This window comes from Mustela nigripes, chromosome 1, assembly GCF_022355385.1.
Source record: "Mustela nigripes isolate SB6536 chromosome 1, MUSNIG.SB6536, whole genome shotgun sequence".
In the NCBI taxonomy this organism is placed as follows: Eukaryota; Metazoa; Chordata; class Mammalia; order Carnivora; family Mustelidae; genus Mustela; species Mustela nigripes.
Window position 1 is genome coordinate 261,541,604 of NC_081557.1, and position 22,988 is coordinate 261,564,591.

The 22,988-nt window shown below is 38.9% G+C and overlaps 1 protein-coding gene across 1 annotated transcript in view; it reads left to right on the forward strand.

Moving 5' to 3' along the window:
• The first annotated feature begins 1,720 nt into the window (after positions 1-1,720).
• LOC132002800 (alpha-fetoprotein-like) overlaps positions 1,721-22,988 on the forward strand; it is a 38,081-nt gene continuing 16,813 nt past the window's right edge. The window contains exons 1-8 of the mRNA XM_059377982.1: positions 1,721-1,833; positions 2,970-3,021; positions 3,160-3,301; positions 4,849-5,060; positions 10,697-10,829; positions 13,866-13,963; positions 15,227-15,356; positions 21,627-21,841. Of these exons, the coding sequence (XP_059233965.1) occupies positions 1,749-1,833; positions 2,970-3,021; positions 3,160-3,301; positions 4,849-5,060; positions 10,697-10,829; positions 13,866-13,963; positions 15,227-15,356; positions 21,627-21,841 (1,067 nt within the window). The 5' untranslated portion in view covers positions 1,721-1,748. The remainder of the gene's footprint in view (positions 1,834-2,969; positions 3,022-3,159; positions 3,302-4,848; positions 5,061-10,696; positions 10,830-13,865; positions 13,964-15,226; positions 15,357-21,626; positions 21,842-22,988) is intronic.

The following is a 22,988-nucleotide window of genomic DNA, read 5'->3' on the forward strand; positions in this document are numbered from 1 at the left end:
GCTCCCTGGGCAATTTTAGATAAAAGCCTGTCCGTGGAGGCCTACGTGGACAAACTTGGAGGGACCCTCCTACTCCTAAGAGCTTTGTCTGTATCCTTACTTGATAAGATTGCTTTGCTCACTCTCCTTTGTCCAGGAGATTAATTTTTCGACTCTATGAGACAAGAACCTAGCTCTTCTGCTTCAAATAGGTATTATCTCAAAAAATGAAAAACAAAAACAAATAGATATTAACCCTTCTTCAAATGTTTGGTAGAATTTGCCTGTGACGTCATCTGGCCCTGGACTTCTGTTTCTCAGGAGTTTGTGGTTACTGATTCAATTTCATTGCTGGTCATTGGTCTGTTCAAATTTTCGGTTTCTTCCTGTTTCCAACATGGCAGGGCAATCCAAGCGCTTCAGGTCTGCCTATTTCCTGAAGTCCCAGGCTTCTGTAACAAACATGACTCCGAGTGTCTCTTACTGAGGATACCTCAGTCAGCATGCTGGAATCAGCCCTTGCAAGGCTGATTGGTCAAGTCTCCCATGTGTCTCTTAGCGAAGGATATTCCTGCCGCCTGGTAAGCCGCGTCATTGCACAGCAGTCCAGACTCCTCCACCTGTACCCTACAGACAGGCGACGTGGTATGTTCCCAGGCTTCCCCAGAACTTGAGGCTCCCAGGTGCTGTTTTCGGCTGGCTTCTCAGGTCTCTATGGACGGGCCCTGGCTTGGCAGGACAAATCTAGGTCCTCTAGGTCTGCCTCAGAAATAAGCCTCAAGAGCTGCATGCACTCGAAAGTGATTTCTGGTTGCTTGGCCTGGGTCATTGAAAAAGTTCAGTCCTTGACTCAATAGAAGAAAAGGCCCAAATTCATTGTCAATTCCCACTTCTCCCTGGACACGCTTCGTCGGCACACTTGCATCCTGGTGTCTTCGCTGGTCCAGCAGCTGCATGTCGCCCTTGTGTCTGCCCTTGAGTTCCATGATGCTCTCAACCTCATACAGTACTGGGCCAAGAGACTGCCTGTGCACTGGTCTCGGTTCACCCTCGCCAGTGCTGTCAGCAGCTTTATGGCCTTTAGGCAGACTGCACGAGGTGTTCCTGGCCTTTTCCAGAACTTGAGTCTTCCAGGCTCCCCTTTTAGGGGGCTACCTAGTACGGTGGGCAGTGTCGTACCTAGTATGATCCCGAGTCTTAATTTCTTATTCAAGAAATAAGAATACTATTGTCTATATATAGTCATATAAAGCACCAGACCCACAATAAACACTCAGTAGATTACGTTCCATTTCCTTGGGTCTGCTCCCCAGGCCCATGCTTCCCCACCCCTTCCAGGGACTTGAAAACGTGCCCAGCACTGGGACCAGGGCTTTAACCATTTATTTGAATCTGTGGTAGTACATGTTTACCTTCCCTCCTGCCACTTTAGAACTTTGTCCATGTCAACAGGCCTTCCCAGCAAATGAGATATGTACCAAAGGTGCTTATTGATTACTACGAGGCCTACATGGTATAATCTTGGAAAAACAACAAGTAAATTGACACGACTCATTTTAAAACCCAGTATTCATTAATGAATGCCATCCAGTAATGATATTTCTCCATTGTCATGAATTTTTTCAATTTCATCAGGGTCATACTGGCCCAGAAAAAATATTCACCAGGAAAAGGTTAATTATTAATAGTTGTTACTTGAAAAGAGTATAAAAAGGATTCTTCAATTCTTTGAGATGATAGAATACCTTCTTTCAAGTTTCATCTGCAACATGAAGACTCTTAGACCCATATGTTTTCTTGTTTTCTTCAGCTATGTTCAGTGTCAAACTCTTCAGAGAAGTTTACTAGCCGCAGGTAGGGAACCTATTTATAATCTACACAACCCCTGTGCCAGGACATAAGGCATAATGACTACTAAAATGTAGACTAAAATATAGGGAATGGCTTGTCTTCCTGAATGCTTATCACTGTCAGGAGAGTCATTGGAAATTGCTAGAAATTGGTTTGTGGAAGGGATGCAGAAAGAGAGCTAATATATTGAGGCAACACACACAGGAAGATCTCACTTTAGCCTTATTTCCACTCTAGTGAGGGAACGATACATTTCAAACACAAGTTTGGGTAAATGATTGTGGATAAAGCAAATGTGTTCGTAGTAGCAAGAATAATACTATGAGCTACATTCTTCAGTATCCATTCGGTGCTAGGTGCTGTGTTCGGTGCCACACTCATATGTTTCCATTTAATCCGAACAACTATCCATCATGGTAGAGTTTATTTATGTTTTCTAGGTAGAGAAACTAAAACTTTGAGAGCTTAAGCTGTTTTCCTAAGGCCACGCTCAGAATCAGAGCTGGAAGTTGAACTCAGAGTAACTGGCTCCAAAGCCTTTCCCTGTAACAGATATGATGATGGTTTCTTTATTTAACAAAAAGCTGCTCAGTTCTTCAGAAGAGGTTAGTATAAGAAGATACTGTTTTCAATAGAGAACTTGTGTGTGTGTGTGTGGTAAGTGGAGGTGATAAGAAAGATAAAGTTGATGAGTAAATGCAAAATGGGAGAGATACCGTCTTAGTTGAATGAAGCCTGGCGATGTGCTAATGATTATATGTTTGCTTCCAATGCTTTATTACATGAATTACCCTAATTTTCTTAGTATTCCTCAGATATGCTAGTAACTTCTAATATAAAGAATTAAATAACCAAATCATGTTACTTAATTCAGGTGTGTCAACACAAGTACATGCAACTATTTGTGGGCTAATGACAGATTTCAAGGGCACAATATATTTGAACAGAAGAAAGTCATTCACAGAAGGCAGGTAAAACACAAGTGAAGATATAGTCTGGCAATTCATTTTAATTCTTGATGGTAAATACAATAGATGTGGAAATTTATAAGTGAATAAATATGGATAACAGAATTATAAAGGGTGATTTCAAATTTGAAAATATCCTTTTATGCAAATAAAATCTCTTTTTTTTTTCAGCCTTGCGCCACATTAATAGCCAGAATTACCTGCAGGAGAACTTAAGAGACATGTGAGTTCTGTTATCAATATTCTCTTCTCTGAAATTTGAAATCACAATCATTTTGGAAGGGAGAGGGGCAGTGATCTAACGATGGTGGAGGAAGAGTTTGATTTCACCTTTAACAGTCTCACATGTGTAATGTTTCAGCACCAGCATCATGGTGGCTCAGTTTCTCCAGAAATTAACTTTTGAAGAGGTACAAACCATAGTCAAAGAGGTGGTAGATCTTGCAGACAAGTGCAAGATCCTCAAGGCACACGAGTCACCATCAGAATGCTCTCACCAGTTGGTAGGTGAATCATGTTCTGTCTTTCTCTCTCTTTTTTTTAAGCTAAAATTCCAACCAAAAGGTGTTATTATGAAGTGAGGTGTTGAAGAATTAGGTAGAGGACTTTAAGGCAACAATACAGACATCAACCACACTCAAAATGAAATCTTTGTAAGTTTATAAGCCCAAATTCTTCATTTCATCTCTGGGAGATCAGACTCAGAGAACCAAATGCTCAACAGAATGGATTACAACCTAGAGGCCAATTTGTTCATTTTGGTTGGTTGCTCTGCCTCTGCCACTGGAGTACCACTGTCTGACATCCTCATATAAAGGTTCCTGGAAACCAAAATACTAATTTTAAAATGTTTCTAAGAGTATCTGAGATAGAAGAAAGAAGTGAATATTATTATGGGCTCTTTCCCTAGTTAGTAGAAAATCTTGGGGATTACTTCTGTCTCATAAAGTATGTGTATCTTACCATGAACAAATTATTCATCAACAACATATTTGTGCAATCTAGACATTTTTTGGATCAATTGTCTCATACCAAACATTTTAAACTACAAATCAATAGTTTTCTTCTTTATTGGTAAGTTTATTATTATTATTACTATTCCCTCTTCTTGGGGCTAAAACCTACCTATCTTTTACTAGACTCTTAGTAGACATAGAAAAACCATGAGTCTAATTAGAAACACATTTAATTAAATTTTTAAAGATATATTTATTTGAGAGAGAGAGAGTGGGGGAAGGGGCAGAGGTAGAGGGAGACAGACTCCTCTAGCAGATTCCCTGGCTGAGTGTGGAATCTCATGTGAGGCTCCATCCCAGGACCCTGAGGTCACGACCTGAGCCAAAATCCAGAGTCAGATGTTTTAACTGACTGTACCACCCAGATGTTCCTAGAAACACATTGGAAATGAAGTGCTTCTGCCAGTCACTAATCTTAGTTGTTTTATAGTGACCCCTTTTTATTTCTACCTCAAATGATGGGCTTTTTCCTGTCTTTATTCCCTAAATCTGGACATGTATTTTATTTGAGGTTTACCGCATCCCACACACTTACTGCCACTCCAAGGTACTTGAAAACTAACTGAGTTATTACATTTTCATCTGAACATTTGACACTGAATATACACTGCCTTAGAGTTCAGTTCTTAATATAAATTCCTATGGAAACCAAACTAAAAACAAATAGTAAGCAAGGAAATTAAACTTCATTTATTTCTTGGTGGATAGTTACCCAAAAAACCTTGATTTCGTTAGGCTCTGGAATTTTGGCTTATGTTTACTGTCTCTCAACAGCTGTATGAAAATGAGTTTGAAATCACAATTATTTTGGAAAGGAGAGAACGATAAATTCCATTTGGTCCATGTCTAGCATGTGGGAATTTAGACTTAAAAACCTAAAAAAACTTGTGGTCAAAAGAACTATGTCCAGGGATTATTAAATACAGACTGTAAGAGCATGTCCTCAGTGGCCTTTTCTTGATAATAATTCTTTAACTTTCCTAGGAAAGTAGATCACACATGCTTCCCCTTTAAAGTATTCTTTCCTCCTCCAGATGACCACCTTCCTAGAGCACATTTGTCATAACCAAGGAAAGGCTGACAAAGAAGAGTTTTCTCACTGTTGCAATATAAATAACAAAGCAAGACTCAAGTGCTTCCTATTATACAAAAAAGATGATGCAGGTTACAGTGATATATCCCAAATTCCAAATCCTGAGCAGATCTGTGAGATGGATGAAGAGAATCAAGTGTCAGTGAAGGAGAGGTGAGTCATTTCTCCTTGCCATAGGCTCTGCAGAAGAGTGTTTTCCGATTTTGAAGACAGATCTTTTCTTTATATATGGGTCTCTAAGAACACCATGATTTATTACATGAATTTAAGATAAAAATTTGAGCTACAATATATATTTTGCTCCCTCAGAATGACAGTTACAATCTCAGTGAACCTGACAGGACATGGAAATGTCTATGTGTAGAAACATTAAAAGTGACTAGGACAAAAAAAAATTAAAAATAAACTTAATGGTTTCACTTATTTGTGGAGCATAACAAATAGCATGGAGGACATGGGGAGATGGAGAGGAGAAGGGAGTTGAGGGAAATTGGAAGGAGAGGTGAACCATGAGAGACTGTGGACTCTGAAAAACAATCTGAGGGTTTTGAAGGGTCGGGGTACCAGGTGGTGGGTAATGGAGAGGGCACGGATTGCGTGGAGCACTGGGTGTGGTGCAAAAACAATGAATACTGTTACGCTGAAAATAAATTTAAAAAATAAAAAAAAAATTAAAATAAACTTAAAAAAGGATTAGTACAGTGTTAAGGACCCTTCTCCTTAATGTTAGGTTAGTCAGACCAGCAGCAAGTGATGTTGAAAGGTTCAGCAAGTAAGCAGAGCGTAATAAACAGAGTATCGGGGACAGAGAGCAGGTAATAGCTCTGACAAGGGCTGGCATTTGGGAGACTCATCAAGGGATAGCAGAGAAGGTATCTGATAGAGCATGGAGAGAGTCGGTCATTGAGAACATAGGAAGAGGTAACAACTGCAGATTCGACAGAGATGAGTTTTCTGCTCATAAATTCTGATTCTGTAATTCCCATCTGGAGTGGATAGCATTATAGCAAATGGGTAGGCAAGCTTCTGTTTTGTTTTCCTGGGGAGCACAGAGGCTTATTTGTAAAGAGGTGCAAGCAAGCGGCTTAGGTTTAGAGGCAGGAAACCAATGCCTAGAGAGGTAGAAATGATAAGAGAAACAAAAAGCTTCAGTTCTCAAGAAAGGCAATTCTAGCCATCTTATCAAGACAGGCTCAGACAATGGGAATAAGGCAAAGATCTGATTGCTGGTTCTAGAGGGCAAGGAGCATGGTAGTGATTTGATTTCAGGTTTTAGACATGAAACTTTAGACCAGAGATGAGTGAGCAGAGAGGGTGACTTCACCCATGTGGGGGCAGAATTGCCCCAGACATTACTGAGCCTTCAAGAGGAAATTAATTGACCCTTGCCACTTGGGTAGAAAGGACTGGGTACCTGCTAGCAGAGTCGGTCAAGAGTCCAACTCTTGGTTTCAGCTCAGGCCATGCTCTCAGGGTCTGAAGATCAAGCCCAGTGTTGGGTTCTGTAGTCCGAGTGGAGTCTGCTTAAGACTCTCTGCCCCTCCCCCCTGCTTGTGCATACATGCGTGTGTGAGTGTGTGTGCGTGCACCTGTGCGTGCCCTCTCCCTCCCTCTCTCTCTTTCTCAAATAAATAAATAAATCTTAAAAAAAAAAGAAAAGAGAGGACTAAGGGATGGGAATTGGGCAGGTTCCAACTTGCCTGACATCAGGGGCAACCAAATGGGAACGGAAATAGGACCCAGCTACCTATTTGCTATATTGCTGCTCTAAAGGAGAATTATAAAATCAGGTTTCTATTGAACATTCAGAGATTATAGAATCTAACCAATACTCAGGCAGTGAATCTAATCTATTCGGGAATATTTACAATGAAGTCAATATTAGGGAGTTATTTTAAATGCTAATCTTAACTTACATGCAGACAACTATAAACATTTTATCATTAATTCTCACCCAAGGAAACAGTAACATATATTAGAGCTGGGAGGAGAGAGGTCAGCTCTTTCAGATGTTTCAAAAGAAAGCATAGTCTATAAATACATAAAACCATGGTTACTGGGGTGCCTAGGTGGCTCAGTGGGTTGGGGCCTCTGCTTTCGGCTCAGGTCATGATCCTGGGATCCTGGGATCGAGCCCTACATTGGGGTTTCTGCTTGGCAGGGAGACTGCCTCCCTCCTTATTTCAGCCTGCCTCTCTGCCTACTTGTGATTTCTGTCTGTTAAATAAATAAATAAAATCTTAAAATAAAATAAAATAAAATAAAATAAAATCTTAAAATAAAATAAAATCTTAAAAAAAAAATATATATATATTGTTACTGTACCTTTGGATTATCTAAGGAATCTTCAATAGCAGTTTTAATTATTGTAAGCTTCTATTGTATATCTGACTATAGAACCCGACTTTCAATCAAGCATGGCCCTATGTTACCTTACAATAGGGACAGTCCATTTTTGAAATGGCTCTAATTATCAGAAAGCTTTTCCTTATACAAAGGTAAACTTTCAAGATTTGAAATTAGATTGGCTCATATTGAATATCTTCTAAGGGAACTGTTACTGTAGCACAAAAATGAACTCTTAATGCAACATACACAATAAAGAGCAGAGGTATTGAATGGCTTTGGGGAAATTTCATATTGACCAAGAATTTTGCCTTATGTTGGGAGGCAGGTGTATGTTGATAGTATCAGTTCTGCTGTTCTGTTCTGTTTCTACAAGTTGGGCTTGAGAAACTCTGCCGATAAAAGCCTACTGACTAAACTTCAGGTTTAGTCACTAAACTTCACTAAACTTCATTCTCAGTTTGGGACCCCTTGGTGAGAATGAAGAGCGGCTTTTTTGGGGACGCATAGACCTACTTTTCTAAGTCGTGTTAATGATGTTCAGTTCCATTATTTGGTCTGTTCTTTTCCCTCCATCAATTGTGGATGATTTTTTCCTTTATAGGTTTTAATTTAAATATTTCTTTTCCCCATTCTATCTTATTCCTTTATAGGTTTTTAAAAAGCAAAAGTGATAATCCCAGGATAAGCGAACTTTAGTGTGATAGCAAATAACCTCTAATTTAAGCAGCTCAATATAACAAAAGTTATTTTTTTTTTTTTCCTTCTCCCGCTCATGCTATCTGTCCAGCATAGACTGTAGTCTAGGAGGTCTCCTTATCATGGTCACTTAAGGACTTAGGTTGACAAAGACACCATCTCAACCCTTGCTTCTTTGATTACTATGGCAAGGGAAGGGGATGCTAGTAAATCAGGCACTGCTTCTTAAGCTTGTTTAGAAATAACATTCGTCATATCTTCTCACACATCATTAACCAGCAAGTCACACTGTCATACCTCACCTCATGGGGTGGAGGGTGTGGGGTGTGAATGCGCAATCCTACCATTTGCCTGAAGGGAAGGGAGTTGGAAATCTCTGATAAACAACTCTAATGGCCACCACCTCAGTGGTCATCCACCCACAAGAAAAGATTTTGTACTTTTAACCGAAATGAAATGTTACCACAGGATTGCTACACACCAGTTGTTAGATAAAGTATCTATTAATGTTTGGTTAGTGCTTCAGGTCTCCTGCAAATCTCTTGTCTTTCGTTATGACACCACCATTCCCTATCTGGTCAGAGAACAGCAAGAAATACTCTTCTGATGAAGTCACATATGGGTATTGACCCCAGAAACTCTAGTCATCTTCGTGGACGGGATTTTCTCTTTTAGACTTTGCAGTGCTCAGGGATTTCTATTAAAATATTTTTAGCATTTCCTTGGCTATTCGTCATGAGATATAATTTAATTGTTCCAGGGAAGGTGATAGTAGCCATTTTTCTTTTGAATTCAGTGGTTTCTGCACCTGTATCCTTCTCTGGGATCCCAAAAGGACTTGGAGTTAGGTCCCAAAGGAACAGGCATACAGATATGTATTGTATGTATTGTCCAAGGAACAGGGGGGTGGGGAAAGTTAAACGTGAACCAAGTCCCTATTCTGTCAATTCCTCCATTATCCTTTCAGTGTTGAAAACCTGATTTTCTGAGGTCACCATTTTTCTGGTAATATTGGCCTACTTTACAAATACTACATATTAAACTTGCATTAGAAATAGTATTATGATCATTAGGATGGACTAAGCTATGCTGTGGTCATAAGGAAATCCTAAATTTATGAATAAATCCTAAAATCCTAAATTTTGGCTGAGTTCAGTAAAGATTTATTTCTTTTTCATATCATAGTCTAAATCGGGTCATTCCCTTTCGCGACTCTTGAAGAGTCTGGCTCCTGATTGAATCCTGGGCATGATTTTTTTTTTTTCCAGACCTGACAATAGACAATTATGGATGACAGGCCTCCGTAGGGCAAGCTGCCCTTCCCACAGCAGAATGGGGCAAAACACATGTTCGTCTCTGACGGAGCTTCAGTCAAGGGCTCAGTCCTCCCCCGATACCTACCATGTTTTCGTGCATAGCTTGATGCCTAGCCCAGGGGCCTCTGCTGAGACTTCCTAATTGGGGGAAGGGAGGGAGAAACTTGGACAGACTTCTGTGCACTTTGGCTCAGCACTCAGGGCTTTCCCACTCCTGGCCTTTTCTCCTCTCCTTCCCCCTGCCCCAGGGCCCTTGAAACCACAGGAGCCTCTTGTTTGGGAAGCCCTCAGGAGGAAGCCATCCCCAAGTCTGTCGTGCTCTACTGGGTCCTCAGCTGGTCAGGACCCTGGCGGGCAAGTGGACAGGGGGAGAGACACTGTCTCCGGTTTAACCTCTTGCTCATATTATCCCAGTAAGTGACTAAAGTCTCGAGTGTTACTTTCCTGTTGTTTTCGTTGGCTACTCTGACACTTGGCCTCTCATTGCTCTCTAACTGACCTCAGCTCCTGACATTCTCCTCCAAGGGGTAACTCGAGATCGCAAGATGTTTCCATCTCTGTATTATCTGAAGCCTGTGTTTCCCAGGTCACTGTGAAACAGAAAAAGAGCAGGAAATGTGCAGAGACGTTAATAGCCACACCTCAAAGTAGTGCAGAGGACATTCATTCATTCTTTCAGGACATTTCATCATCCAGAGCTCAGTTACATGTTCTCAACCTCACTGCAAGGGAGTCTGGAAAAGGAGTGTCCCTGTGCCCACAGGAAAAGAAAATGGGTTTCTGTGAGCCTTGAGCCAGTTTTTGCCTGTAATGTCATCTTGTTGAGTATTTTTGCATGTGGGTCTGTGGGGTCTTTTGAGCAAGCTTTGCAAAAGTAGGAGGAGATATGTATTATAAGTGAAAGGTAGACCTGATGTCTAGGCTCTACGAGTGTGAGGAATGAATGAACTAGAGAGGAAAAGAAAGACAGAGGACTTAGTCTCAGACCAAAATATTGAGGGGCACATCTTGGAGAACAACGACAGAAGTTCTAGAAAGAACTTCTGGATGATCTTGAGAGATCATCCTCTCCCCTAATAGCTTCTAAATTTTATCTTCCTGCACCTGCTACACAATCCTGTGTTTATAATTCAGATTGGACTACTGAACTTCCTTTCTTATGTAGAAAGGACAAATTTTAGCTACTTTTTCTTTCCCCACCATCCTGGAAGTTACAGTTGTTTATTTCATGGGCATTCAGTGAACGTCTGACTACACAGTGATCTGTTCAGAGTGACATGAACGTGCGATGTGTTTATGTATCATGCTACCCCATCTCTTTTACTACGAGATTCTAGAAGTTCAGGTCCACAAAACTGGATGAAGAAACAATCTTGGCACATGTTCTTGAATTCTAAATTACACAACTATGTATTTGCCAACTTACAGGTACATTTATGAAACGTCTCGAAAGCATCCATTCTTGTATGGGCCCACAATTCTGACCATGTCTGCTTGCTATGAAACAGCTATCCAGTCATGCTGTCAAGAAAGAAATAAAACTGAATGCTTCCAGATAAAGGTAAAATATCTATATGTCAACTATTATTTAGAATCCTGCTCTGCAGAGTGTGGACTGTGAACAACAGCACAGGCCATGGGCAGCGCACTGGAAATGCAGAATCTGAAGCTTTTCTCCAGACCTACTAAATAAGACTTTATTGTAATGAGATACTGAGGCAATTCATATTGTTATTATAATTTGAAAAGTAAGATTTAGCATAGACATTACTTCATCATATATATCTAATATTCAAGTTATTATTGTTGCATATCAAAACACCCCAAAATGTATTAATTCAAGCCAACAACAATTATTTCACTATCTCTCCATGATTTCTGTGGGTCAGGAGTTCAGGAGGGGCTCATCTGAGCAGTTCTGGCCAATGCTCTTTCTTGTGGTTGCAGTCAGACAATGGCTAGCTCTAGGACTCTGGGGGGCTGAAGCTCCTGGGGGCTAGTTCAACATCGTTTTCTTCTCATAGAATCTCAGGGCCTCTCCATGTGGCCTCTCTGCCTTGGCTATAGCTTGGGCTTCCTCACAGCATGGTAGCTTCAGGGCAGCTGGATTGCTTACATATGGCCAAAGTCTTCAAGAATGCATATTCTAGTTGTATGGCCTTTTTATGAGCTAGCCTCAGAAGTTACTTCTGTCACAGGCTGTTGGTTGAAACACTATAAAACTACGGGACACCTGGGTGGCTCAGTGGGTTAAAGCCTCTGCCTTCGGCTCAGGTCATGATCTCAGGGTCCTCGGATCAAGCCCCACATAGGGCTGTCTGTTCAGCAGGGAGCCTTCCTCCTCCTTTCTCTCTCTGCCTGCCTCTCTGCCTCCTTGTGATCTCTGTCTGTCAAATTAATAAATAAAATCTTAAAAAAAAAAAACAACAACAACACTATAAAACCTCACTGGTTGGAAAGGGTTAGTATATATACTATGTTTCTTGATGGGAAGATTGTCCAAGTCTCATTGTAAGAAGAGCCCGGGATAGAAGCTATCACTCTAGCCATCTTTGGAAAATATAATCTATCACATTTAACTTTAACCATGTAGCCTTTTCTCTTTCACTGAAGAGACATAAATCAGTGATTAGTTCTATGATTAAAGTACTTTTCATGCATGTTCATTAAAGGTTTTAAATACCAACATAAAACGACTATTTTTAGAGAGGGCACCAGGTGAATTTTCCAAAGGTTGTCCTGAAATGAGTAGTAGGTTGATGATCATTTTGATGAATCCCTCAAGACTAAATGCAGAGCTGTTTTATTCTTACTGGTTTCTTTGATCTTCTCAGTGCAGATTTATCTCATATTCTCCAAAACCACTATTTCTCTATTCTTCCAAACTTATTTTCCTATTGAGCTCCTTAGCATCTACCTTGAGTAAGAAATTAATGTATCTAAAGAGCTTCTGGCATATGCTCAGTACTCAATAATTACAGCTATTATCATTAAAGATATTATCATTATCATATATGTGTGAGTATATATATAGATATATAACCTCCCTCTCCATCTGTCCCCTGGTGACTGCTTCAGAAGTCAATTCTGAATTCCTAAGCAGGAGAGTCCCCCCCCCCCTTTTAGGTTTGTGTTAATTAAAAACAGAAAAACAAATGATCATGCTGACTTATATCTCATTACTTCACACTTCTAAAGAATGAAACTTTTTGTGGAGGTTAAGCTTTTTTAAAATTAACTTGTGCTTACTCTCTTAAGTTACAAAGTTTTCTTAATCTCAACCCTTCTCAGTGGAGAATTTCCCTTAATGTATAATATGCCCTTATGAAGTTAGCCAAGAGTTCTTCCCTCTCCTACCCAACTTTATGATCTCTACAGTATTGCTGCTTCCAGGATGCCTATTCCTAATAGTTCTTGCTTCTTTCTCAGAGAAAATGACATAACCAAGTGTGTAAAAATTGTGCCTATGATCAGAGAATGTGGTTTATGAGTTAAGTCTTCAGAGGCTTTTGAAGAAGTAGACAACTTGTTTGTACTAGATTTTAAATGAGTGTACTATAACAAAATCAGGATTAAAGTAATAACTACATTTATAATTAATCATAAAATATAATTAGTTATATTTAATAATAATTACTAAATTAAAATTTAATTATTGTGCTAGTTTTGTGGTTTGAATATTGCCTTTGTATATTTTTTTTTACTTATGCTTAAAAATAGCACTGGAAGGTACAATTAGCCAAGGTAAAACTAACCTATGGTCATTATAGAGTTTAAGTCAAAATATAGAGCTGTTCCAAAATTTTAAAATATTACTAATATTCCTAGTACACAGATACCAATTTTAGTGTACTTCCTTTTATTCATTTTTGCATTCACAGATTTTATTTTGTACATTGTTGTGATCACACTGAATATATAGTTTTGATTCGAGATTTAAACATGCCTCCTTTTTACTAGAAGTATACTACTTGTCAAAATTAATGTGCTATTATCTATTTTACCATCACTCTGTTGAGACATTTTATTTGTCTCCAAAATTTTGCCATCGTAACAAAACATGTATGTTCTTCTTTTTGCATAATTGTGTTTTTATTTATGTAGAAGAATTTATTCGCAATAATTTCCAAAGTAAAAATCCTGGATTAAAAACTATGAATATATTGGGGGAGGGTGACTTCATTAATGTATTTCACAAAACTGGAGCATATATTGTAGATAAGCAATAGGAAACATGTCCAAGATGACAGAGCTAGTAACTTGAATAAAAACAAATACAACTGTAAGACATCATTGAAATTTATTCTTGTGGCTCTCTGGACTTTTGTTTCCTCGATTTCATGTCTTCTTTTTATTCCAAATGTTTGAGGTTTTAGAAGACGTGATCTCTGGGAAATAAGATGCTATTTTATAAAACAAAGAAACAAACAAAACAAACCACATTTTGCTTTTGCATTTGGTCTCTTAGATAAGAAATAAAGATTTTCTAATTTTGAGGGGATAGACAATTTTTATTTTTCTTTCTTGTTTACTAATGACTAGAGTGATTTTTCTGTTACAACCACATTTCTTTGATGAGTTGTTTTTCTAATTACAGCTAGAACCCATCAAAAAATACGTTAAAGAAATATCTTTGAGGCATCACCATTTGTGTGAAATTGGGATTAAGTTCAAGCACCAAGTAGCAAAAGCAGTGTAAGTTACTGATTGAGATATGTGGACCCTGTGGCTGTTGGGTCACCCCATTTGATCAAACTCATTTGAAAAATCATTTTTCTTACATTTAATTATATCTCTCAGTGCAAACCTTGTTCCTTTCTGCACACGAATGCTACTTGCCTGTCAACAGGGCATACAGAGCTGGGCTTGAAACCGCACAATCCTCATCTCTACCCAATGTCTTCTGCCTCAGTTTCTTCCATCTGGTCAGATCCCTTATCTCTGCGTTAGTGCACAGAAGATTCTGCACATGAATATGTAAGCACTTAATTGTTCCACATAACAAAGGCTGGCAGACCAAGTGTATTTGTTTCTCTGGGAGGGTAGGAAAGGTTTTGGCTCCCCATGTTATGCAGAACAGAAAAACCTAGTGGTATTTTTTGGGTAGGGATGGAAGAATGTGGATTGAGGAGAATCTGATGTTATTCAGTGTGCCTGTTTCCTGGCCCAGATTGTATTTCTGTCCAAGTTTGCCTGCGAAGGGATGTATCCTTCCTTCTGTCACCTTCTTGCCCAGGCTGGGACAGCGCTGGGCTGGATGGAAGCTTCGTACTGTTTATAAGGCAGGCCCATTTTCCCTATTGTTGGAGAAATTTGGAGGATGTTGTTCGGTTGTCAATGGAGAAGCGAGGGAGACCCAAGACTCTTAGAATTATTGTCTTTATGATGAAGAATTTTACTTGGAGAGTCAGGTCAGATAAATTTTCAAATTACCCATTAAAACAACTCAGCTTCGTTAAGTGATCATTTCCATGATGAAAATTTTGAATATTTTGCATGATTATGAATTGAATGGCATGTGTTTTGTGATTTAGATCTTTGTGTGGCTCTGAGTGTTATCCTCGAAGGAACAGGAAGCATTTATTTATTTATTTATTTATTAAAATTTTTTATTTTTTATAAACATATATTTTTATCCCCAGGGGTACAGGTCTGTGAATCACCAGGTTTACACACTTCACAGCACTCACCAAAGCACATACCCTCCCCAATGTCCATAATCCCACCCCCCTCTCCCCACCCCCCCCCCCCCAGCAACCCTCAGTTTGTTTTGTGAGATTAAGAGTCACTTATGGTTTGTCTCCCTCCCAGGAACAGGAAGCATTTAAAATATACTCTCTTTCTCCTACATCTGCAAATGCGTTTCTATTATTTTGGTTACCCAATGAACTAGAACTGATTTTTTAGAAAGGATTGAATTCAAAATATGGTTAAAGAAGTACTTACTTTTCTTTTCAGGGAATTGGTTCTGCTGACTAAAAAACTACCAGAAGGTAACTTCTCTGAAATTGCCAGGCTGGCTGTGGATGCACAAAATCTCCATCAGGCCTGTTGCGAAGGAGACGTCGTCACATGTGTACTCGGCAGGGTGAGAGAGAGCCTCTCCTTTCTTAAAGCCTTGAAAACTTCAAGCCTTGAAAAGCCTTGCAATTCTTTTTTTTTTTTTTTTTAAGATTTTATGTATTTGACAAAGGGTGGGGGCAGCACAAGCAGGGGAAGGGGAAGAGGGAGAAGCAGGCTCCCCGCTGAGCAGGGATTCTCAATATGGGGCTCAATTCCAGGAACCTGGGATCATGACCTCAGCTAAATATAGATGCTTAACCGGCTGAGCCACCCAGGTGTCCCCAAACTTGCAATTCTTAAAGAAAGGTGACCATGGTACGGAATGAATCTAAAACAAAGTCATGAGCATTTCTGAATCTTACCAATAGGATAATCAGTCATGTCTCCCCTCTTGTCTTGTCACAGCTCAGGCAATGATTTTCTTCTTCCTCCTTCTCCCGCTCCCCAGTTGTCTCCCTCCATCCCTCCTTTCTTCCTTACTTATCCCGTCTTTCTTCACTTTATTCTCTTATTCTTTAATTTTTAGAGTTGACCTCTCATTTCCTTCCAAGTTTACATTTCACTCACGTTTGAATCCCAAGCAAGTCCCCAAACTGCAACCCAGATCCCCAGGCCACTTCAGCCTGGAGGAAAAAAAGAAGCATGAAGACAAAGATGTGGGCCTGGGGTTTGGGGGCATGAACACCACAGAATTCACCTTCCCCTCATCCAAGTGTAAGTTCTCTCAATTCCAGAGAAGGAAAAATTGTAACCGTCAAAAACCTGATGAGGCTTTAGTCAATCACAGGTTACAAGTCAAGTTCCTACCATTCTGCAAGTGAGAAAATTGAATAATTGTCATCATGATAAATAAAACCCAGGGACAAAGAAGGACTAGTATCATCATTTCATGGGGACGTCCATGACTCTTATGGACAGAAGCGTCCACCTTCAGCCATGTTAGTCCCAGTCCATGAAAGATTAAGGGATATGAGTAACTATGGGAATGAAAATAGAAAGTCATCACACAGACATTCAGTCTAGACGGATTCTACATCCCCAACTATTTACTTCGCTGGAACAGAGTTGCGGTCGGACCACAGCTCTTCTTTGGTCCCTCTTGTGGTTGTCAAGTCAGTGACACACTCAGCCCCACTATTGAGAAGGGTGGGCACAGCCAGTGGCCCTTCCTACCTGGAGATGGACAGTATAATGTCTTTGAGCTTCTCTCTGTATGGCAGGAATCCCAACCAGTGCTGGAAGGAGCAGTCCCCTGCCTACTTAGAAGAAGTCCTGGCTTTTCAGGACAGACAGACTCTTAGAATGTGATTTGTGTGAAGATTAGGTAAACTTGGGGAAAAGTAAAGAGAAAATGGGGGCTTGACTGACTCAATCATAATTGAAACAAAACAAAGCAAAATCTCTAATATCCTTTAGCACATAAATAATACCTATGCCAGCAACTTCATTTAAAATCCTACACCATGTCAGGAAGCCCAGAACAATCATTAATGATTTCGTTGTGTTGGCTAGCATTCACAAACAATATAAAATAACTATAAATGGTTCTAGCATTCCTGTCTTGGTCCAGACTTTCATGGAAACAGGTATAAAGTTGTTGACTTGAGAAAGATACTGTGTATGTGTTAAGAGATTTTTCATTCTTATTTTAGAGGTTTTTTTAAAAAATATTTTATTTATTTATTTATTTATTTATTTATTTGAGAGAGAGCGTGCACATGAAGTGGGGTATAGAGGGAGAATCTCAAGCAGACTCTGCCGTGAGCACAGAGCCCAGTAAGAGGCTGGATCTCATGACCCTGAGATCATGAGCTGCGCCGAAATCAAGAGTCCCAAACTTAATCAACTGAGGCACCCAGGTGTCCTGAGGTGGTTTCGTTTTTAATTAGGATGGATTCTTTACATTAGTAAATGTTCTTCTGTTTTCTTAGGATCACCATTTGACTTCATATAACTTATTCATTGGTAAATCATATTAAAAGATTTCTTAATTTTTAACCATCTTTAGACTGCTTAGACCCATCTTTTTTTTTTTTTTTTTGCTATATTTCTGGATTTTATATATACATATTTTTCAAACTCTTGCATTTATGTTTACATGAACTTTCAGGTTTTGCTATGCAGTGATGCTACCTTCCAAAAACTGTACTGTTTTTCCTCTCAAAATCTCTGAAATAATGTAACAGTATTGAGAATGGCCTGTTTTGTGACGGTTTGAAAGAACTTGTCCATGAAACTGGAGCAGGGATTGAGACAGAAACCAGTGGGACAGTTTTCCATTTCTTTTGCTATAGATTTATTTTGACATTTTTCAGTCCATCCTCACTACTTATTAATTCAGTGCTTGTGAATTCACCTGTTTCCAACATTTATCTGTAACCCCCAAGTCAATTCTCATGGCACTTTAGGGGTTGCCCGCAGACTTGGGCACGCTCAGAACAGTGGAGAATTCGGGTTGCTTGACACCCATATTCCCAGTTGGGAGGGAACACGACAAGGCTCTGCCTTCTTGTTTTAGCTCTTGTACTGTAAATAAGTATCCTTTCTGCAGTCTAGTGCCACGTTTTCCACATTTTTGTGTTTTTTTGTTGGTGAGTTAGCTGTTTGAAATGGCCCCCAAGCATAGTGCTAGGGTGCTGGGAGAAAATAATGTATTAGATGTATTAGTTCAACATAAATAAATCAATAATATATATTAAATAAGGGGTCTTTAAAAAGAAACACACCTAGCACAAGGTTAGGTCTTGATCTGTTGATGACAGAAATGTGACCAGAAACTTGCAAGGAACTAATCCTGGATTCCACTGGGCTGATAAGTCAGTATTCAGAAATTCAGTCAATTTATAACTATTGTGACTAATGAGCATCAACTGCCCCATTTTGGGGTCAGATTTTATAATACACATTTTTTAAATAAAGTCTCCTTTATCAGCATTTTCTCATTTAGGTATTGAGTTTGAAATAATAATATTATTATTTGATAATTAAAAACATAAAGTATGTAATTATGCTTCCTTTTCTCCTTGTATTTGCATGTTCTCCTTTATTTAATTAGCCTTGGAAAGATCCTATTTAATGTCTTGGTCTTCTCCAAGGCAAAGTTCCTGGATTTATTTATTAATTCTACTAGGTTTCTACTTTTAATTTTATTAGTTCTCTTAGGTTTAACTGTTTTTTTTTTTGTTGTTGTTATAAACATAATTGTTTAGTGGACATCCATGAATTTGATACCCAACACAAGAACGAAAACATTCCCAGTCATTTGTATTATGATTGTAAATTTCCATTATTGTTCGTGCTTTCTGTTCAGCTGTTTTTATTTCAGTTGTTTAGGTTGACTTCTTAGTTTTTTGTACTATTTCTTCTCTTTCTTTTTTTTTTAATTTAATTTTATTTTTTTAAATTTTTTATAAACATATAATATATCTTTATCCCCAGGGGTACAGGTCTGTGAATCACCAGGTTTACACACTTCACAGCACTCACCACAGCACATACCCTCCCCAATGTTCACAACCCCACCCCCCTTCTCCCAACCCCCCTCCCCCCAGCAATCCTCAGTATGTTTTGTGAGATTAAGAGTCACTTATGGTTTGTCTCCCTCCCAATCCCATCTTGTTTCATTGATTCTTCTCCTACCCACTTAAGCCCCCATGTTGCATCACCACTTCCTCATATCAGGGAGATCATATGATAGTTGTCTTTCTCCAATTGACTTATTTCACTAAGCATGATACGCTCTAGTTCCATCCATGTTGTCGCAAATGGCAAGATTTCATTTCTTTTGATGGCTGCATAGTATTCCATTGTGTATATATACCACATCTTCTTTATCCATTCATCTGTTGATGTACTATTTCTTTTTTAATAACGTTGTTAACCAGAATGGTTTCAGTTGAACTATCATTTCTTTCATACACTGTATTCTACTGTTTATTTATTTATTCATTAAAAAAGTTTTAATTCCCGTATAGTTAACATAGTGTTATGTTAGTTTCAGGTGTTCAATGTACTGATACAGCAATTCTGTGCATTGCTCAGTGCTCATCATGATAAGTGCATCCTTTTTACTGTTTATTTTTCATATTGGTTTAATTCTCTTATCATTAGAGTGTTTCTCCTAATGCTTTTAGGAATGGTGTATGGATTATATGCCTTTGAATTGTGTGTCCTGGAAAGTCTCTTAAACACTCATCAGTGCTTATATCATTCCATGTGATGCTTCATAATATCACACCCAATTAAAGAAGCACATAATCTTTATAATAGATGTCAATTTTTAATACCAAATGTAAAAATTAATAGGGCTTATCAGCCTGTTATATCACTCAGTCAACATCATTCAATTTTATGTTGTAGGGTTCTCTTTTCTTTGACTTCAAGACACTATTATACCAACATTCTGGGGTTATATAATAATTGTTATAGTACAAAACTTAAAAATGATTTCTATGTGTCAGCCACTAATTCTAAGCATTTCACTTTTATTCAAGAAATATTTTTATAGTACTTAAGCTGGGCCAGGCTCTTTTTTTAGTTCCTAATAATTATTAACACATTTTGTTCCCACAACCTTAGGAAGTATTACTTTAACCCCATGCTATAGATGAGGAAAATCGAGGCATCAAGAGACAAAGCAGCTTGCCTAGGTCACAAAGGTGGGAAGTAGCAAAGTCAAGAAGTCAGGAAGTCTGACTTCAGAGCCAAAGCTGTCAACCACTGCACTCATTTATTTTTCCAGTGATGATGGCAAAGGTGTGTCTAGAAGATGATAGTGGTGGGAGAAGTTTTTCATCTACTTGGTATATCTGTATTCTCACAATTTCTTTCATCAATTTTCTTCCCGTCGTCTACTACCCTTTAAAAATGGATATTCCCAATTGATCTGTTCTTGGCCTTTTCCTTTTTAATTTTACACATATACTCTGAGATGAATGGCCTTCGGTTTCAGGAGTAGAATTCAGGGGTTCATCACGTACGCGCATCACAAGTGCCTTCTTTAATAACCCCTCACCCTCCTAGCCCATTCTCCACCGATCTCCCCTCCATCAACCCTCAAAATGAAGTTTGTTTTATGGTTGGCCTCTTTCCCCCCTCCCCCCGTTGAGCTGTTTCATTTCTTAAATTCCACACATGAGTGAAATCATGTGGTACATGTCTTTCTCTGACTGACTAATTTCTTTTAGCATAACACCCTCTAGCTCCATCCGTGTCGTTACAAATGCCAAGAATTCATTCCTTCGATGGCTGAGTGATATTCTGTTGCATATATACCACCTCGTCTTTAGCCATTCATCAGTCAGTGGACACTGGGCTGCTTCCACAGTTTGGCTGTAGTAAATAATGCTACTGTGAATGTTGGGGTTCATGAAGCCCTCTGAGTTAGTATTTTTGTATTCTTTGGGTAAATATATAGAAGTCCACTTGCCGGATGGTGGGTGGTGCTATTTTTAACTTTCTGAAGAAGCTCCACACTGTTTTGCAGAGTAAGCCCCATCCATCATTTCTTAACTACAGTTTCTCAGTAACCCCCAAACATCCTATATGCCATTTCCTCAAATACATCATATAATCTCACTTCCAGGATTTTCTTACATATAAAGATGAATAATTTTGGAATGTTCTTCTTCATTAGTTTCCAAGTAACTTTTATTTGTCCTTCAGGACTAAACTGTGTAACATCTTCACTCCGACCTCCAGCCACCCTGGATTGCCAATCTTTTTTCTTCCGAAGCATCACATATGCACATCTCCTACAACTTCTGTTATACTGCATTACAATCGTTAATTATTTTATTCTCCAATTAGATTGTGAGTTTCTTAGTGTAGCGATTAACTTTTTCACACACGTAATTATTTGTGTATGTGCGTATCAGTAAATATGTTAAATATGTAAGCATAATAGTAATATTATAGCAATATGTGTGGTAAATGGTGGAGAAAAAATTGTTTTCCACACTGGATTCCTAAAACAGTAACAACAATAGCAGGACAATAAAACTCTGCATTATATCTTGTGGGGCTAACCATGGAAACAATACTATAGTCTGTCTCCCCTTCAGTTCCTTAAGAGATGAGAAAGGAGCTTGTGACCCTTGAGTGAGGTCAGATAGAGAAGCCTTCTTTATTAGAGTGAGTCACTAGATACATGACATTTTTGGTCTCTCACTCAGTTTGCCAAAGATAAAGCGATAGAAGATGTCAAGTTTTTCTCTGGTTTTCTGGTAATAACAATAAAAATAAACAAGTTCAGAATGAAGTCATCAAACACCAAACTCTTTTCGATGTTTCGTAGAGCCAGCTTATGAACTATACCTGCTCCAAACAGTTGAGCCTCTCCAGCAAAATCAGTCCGTGCTGTGCACAGCCGGCGCCGTTCCGAGGGGAGTGCGTGATCAGCTCAGAAAACGAGCAGAAGCCTCATCTTGCATCCTTGCCACTCGGCAGATTTACAGAAGACCGATCTGTGTGTGAACAATTCTCCCACGAGCCAGATGATTTCCTGCAAGAGTAATACAGATTTTTGAAAAATCTTCACAATGGAATACTGCATTTATGAATTTGGGGGGAGGGTTGTAGACTTGAATGATGACAGAGGCGCCCTAATGTAAATGGTGACTCAGATTGTTCAAGAGGAGATGCTTGGTGGGGTTGAAGGTGGCAGCTACTTACATGGCCTCAGCCACTGGTTAGCATATGGGGATGCAGGCTTGGGCTGGCTGGGTGTATTGCATTTTTATTTTATTTTATTTTTAAATTTAAATTCAATTAATTAACATATAAATATACTTTTAGTTTCAGAGGTAGAGGTCAGTGATTCATCGGTCTTATATAATACCCAGTGCTCATCACATCACGTGTCCTCCTTAATGTCCCTCACCCAACTAACCCATCCCCCCACGCCCTCCCCTCCAGCAACCCTCAGTTTGTTTCCTATGATTAAGAGTCTCTTCTGGTTTGTCTCCCTTTCTGATTTCATCTTAGAGAATATTTTTCTCTCCCTTCTCCTATGATCCTCTGTTTTTTTTCTTAAATTCCACATAAGAATGAGATCATATGATAATTGTCTTTCTCTGATTGACTTATTTCGCTTAGAAAAATACCTGCTAGTTCCATCCATGTTGTTGCAAATGGAAAGTAGTATTCGATTGTGTGTGTGTGTGTGTGTCTGTGTCTGTGTGTGTGTATCACATATATATCCATTCATCTGTTGATGGACAGCTGGGCTCTTTCCACAGTTTGGCTATTGTGGACATTGATGCTGTAAACGTTGGGGTGCATGTGCCCCTTCAGGTCACTATGTTTGTATGCTTGGAGTAAATACTTAGTAGTGCAATTGCTGGGTCATAAGGTCTACTGCATTTTTTTGCCTATTTTGTAAATATATGTTTTTATTTAGGCATAGAAAAACACTAGAAATAAGTATACCAAGATGCTACTACTAATTATCTCTACATGGTGACTTTATGGATAATTTCTATTTTTTAATTTTTATTTATTATTTTTTAAAATTTATTTTCTTTTTAAAAATTTTTAAAAATTTATTTATTTTCAGCATAACAGTATCATTATTTTTTCACCACACCCAGTGCTCCATGCAATCCGTGCCCTCTATAATACCCACCACCTGGTACCCCGACCTCCCACCCCCCCCCCC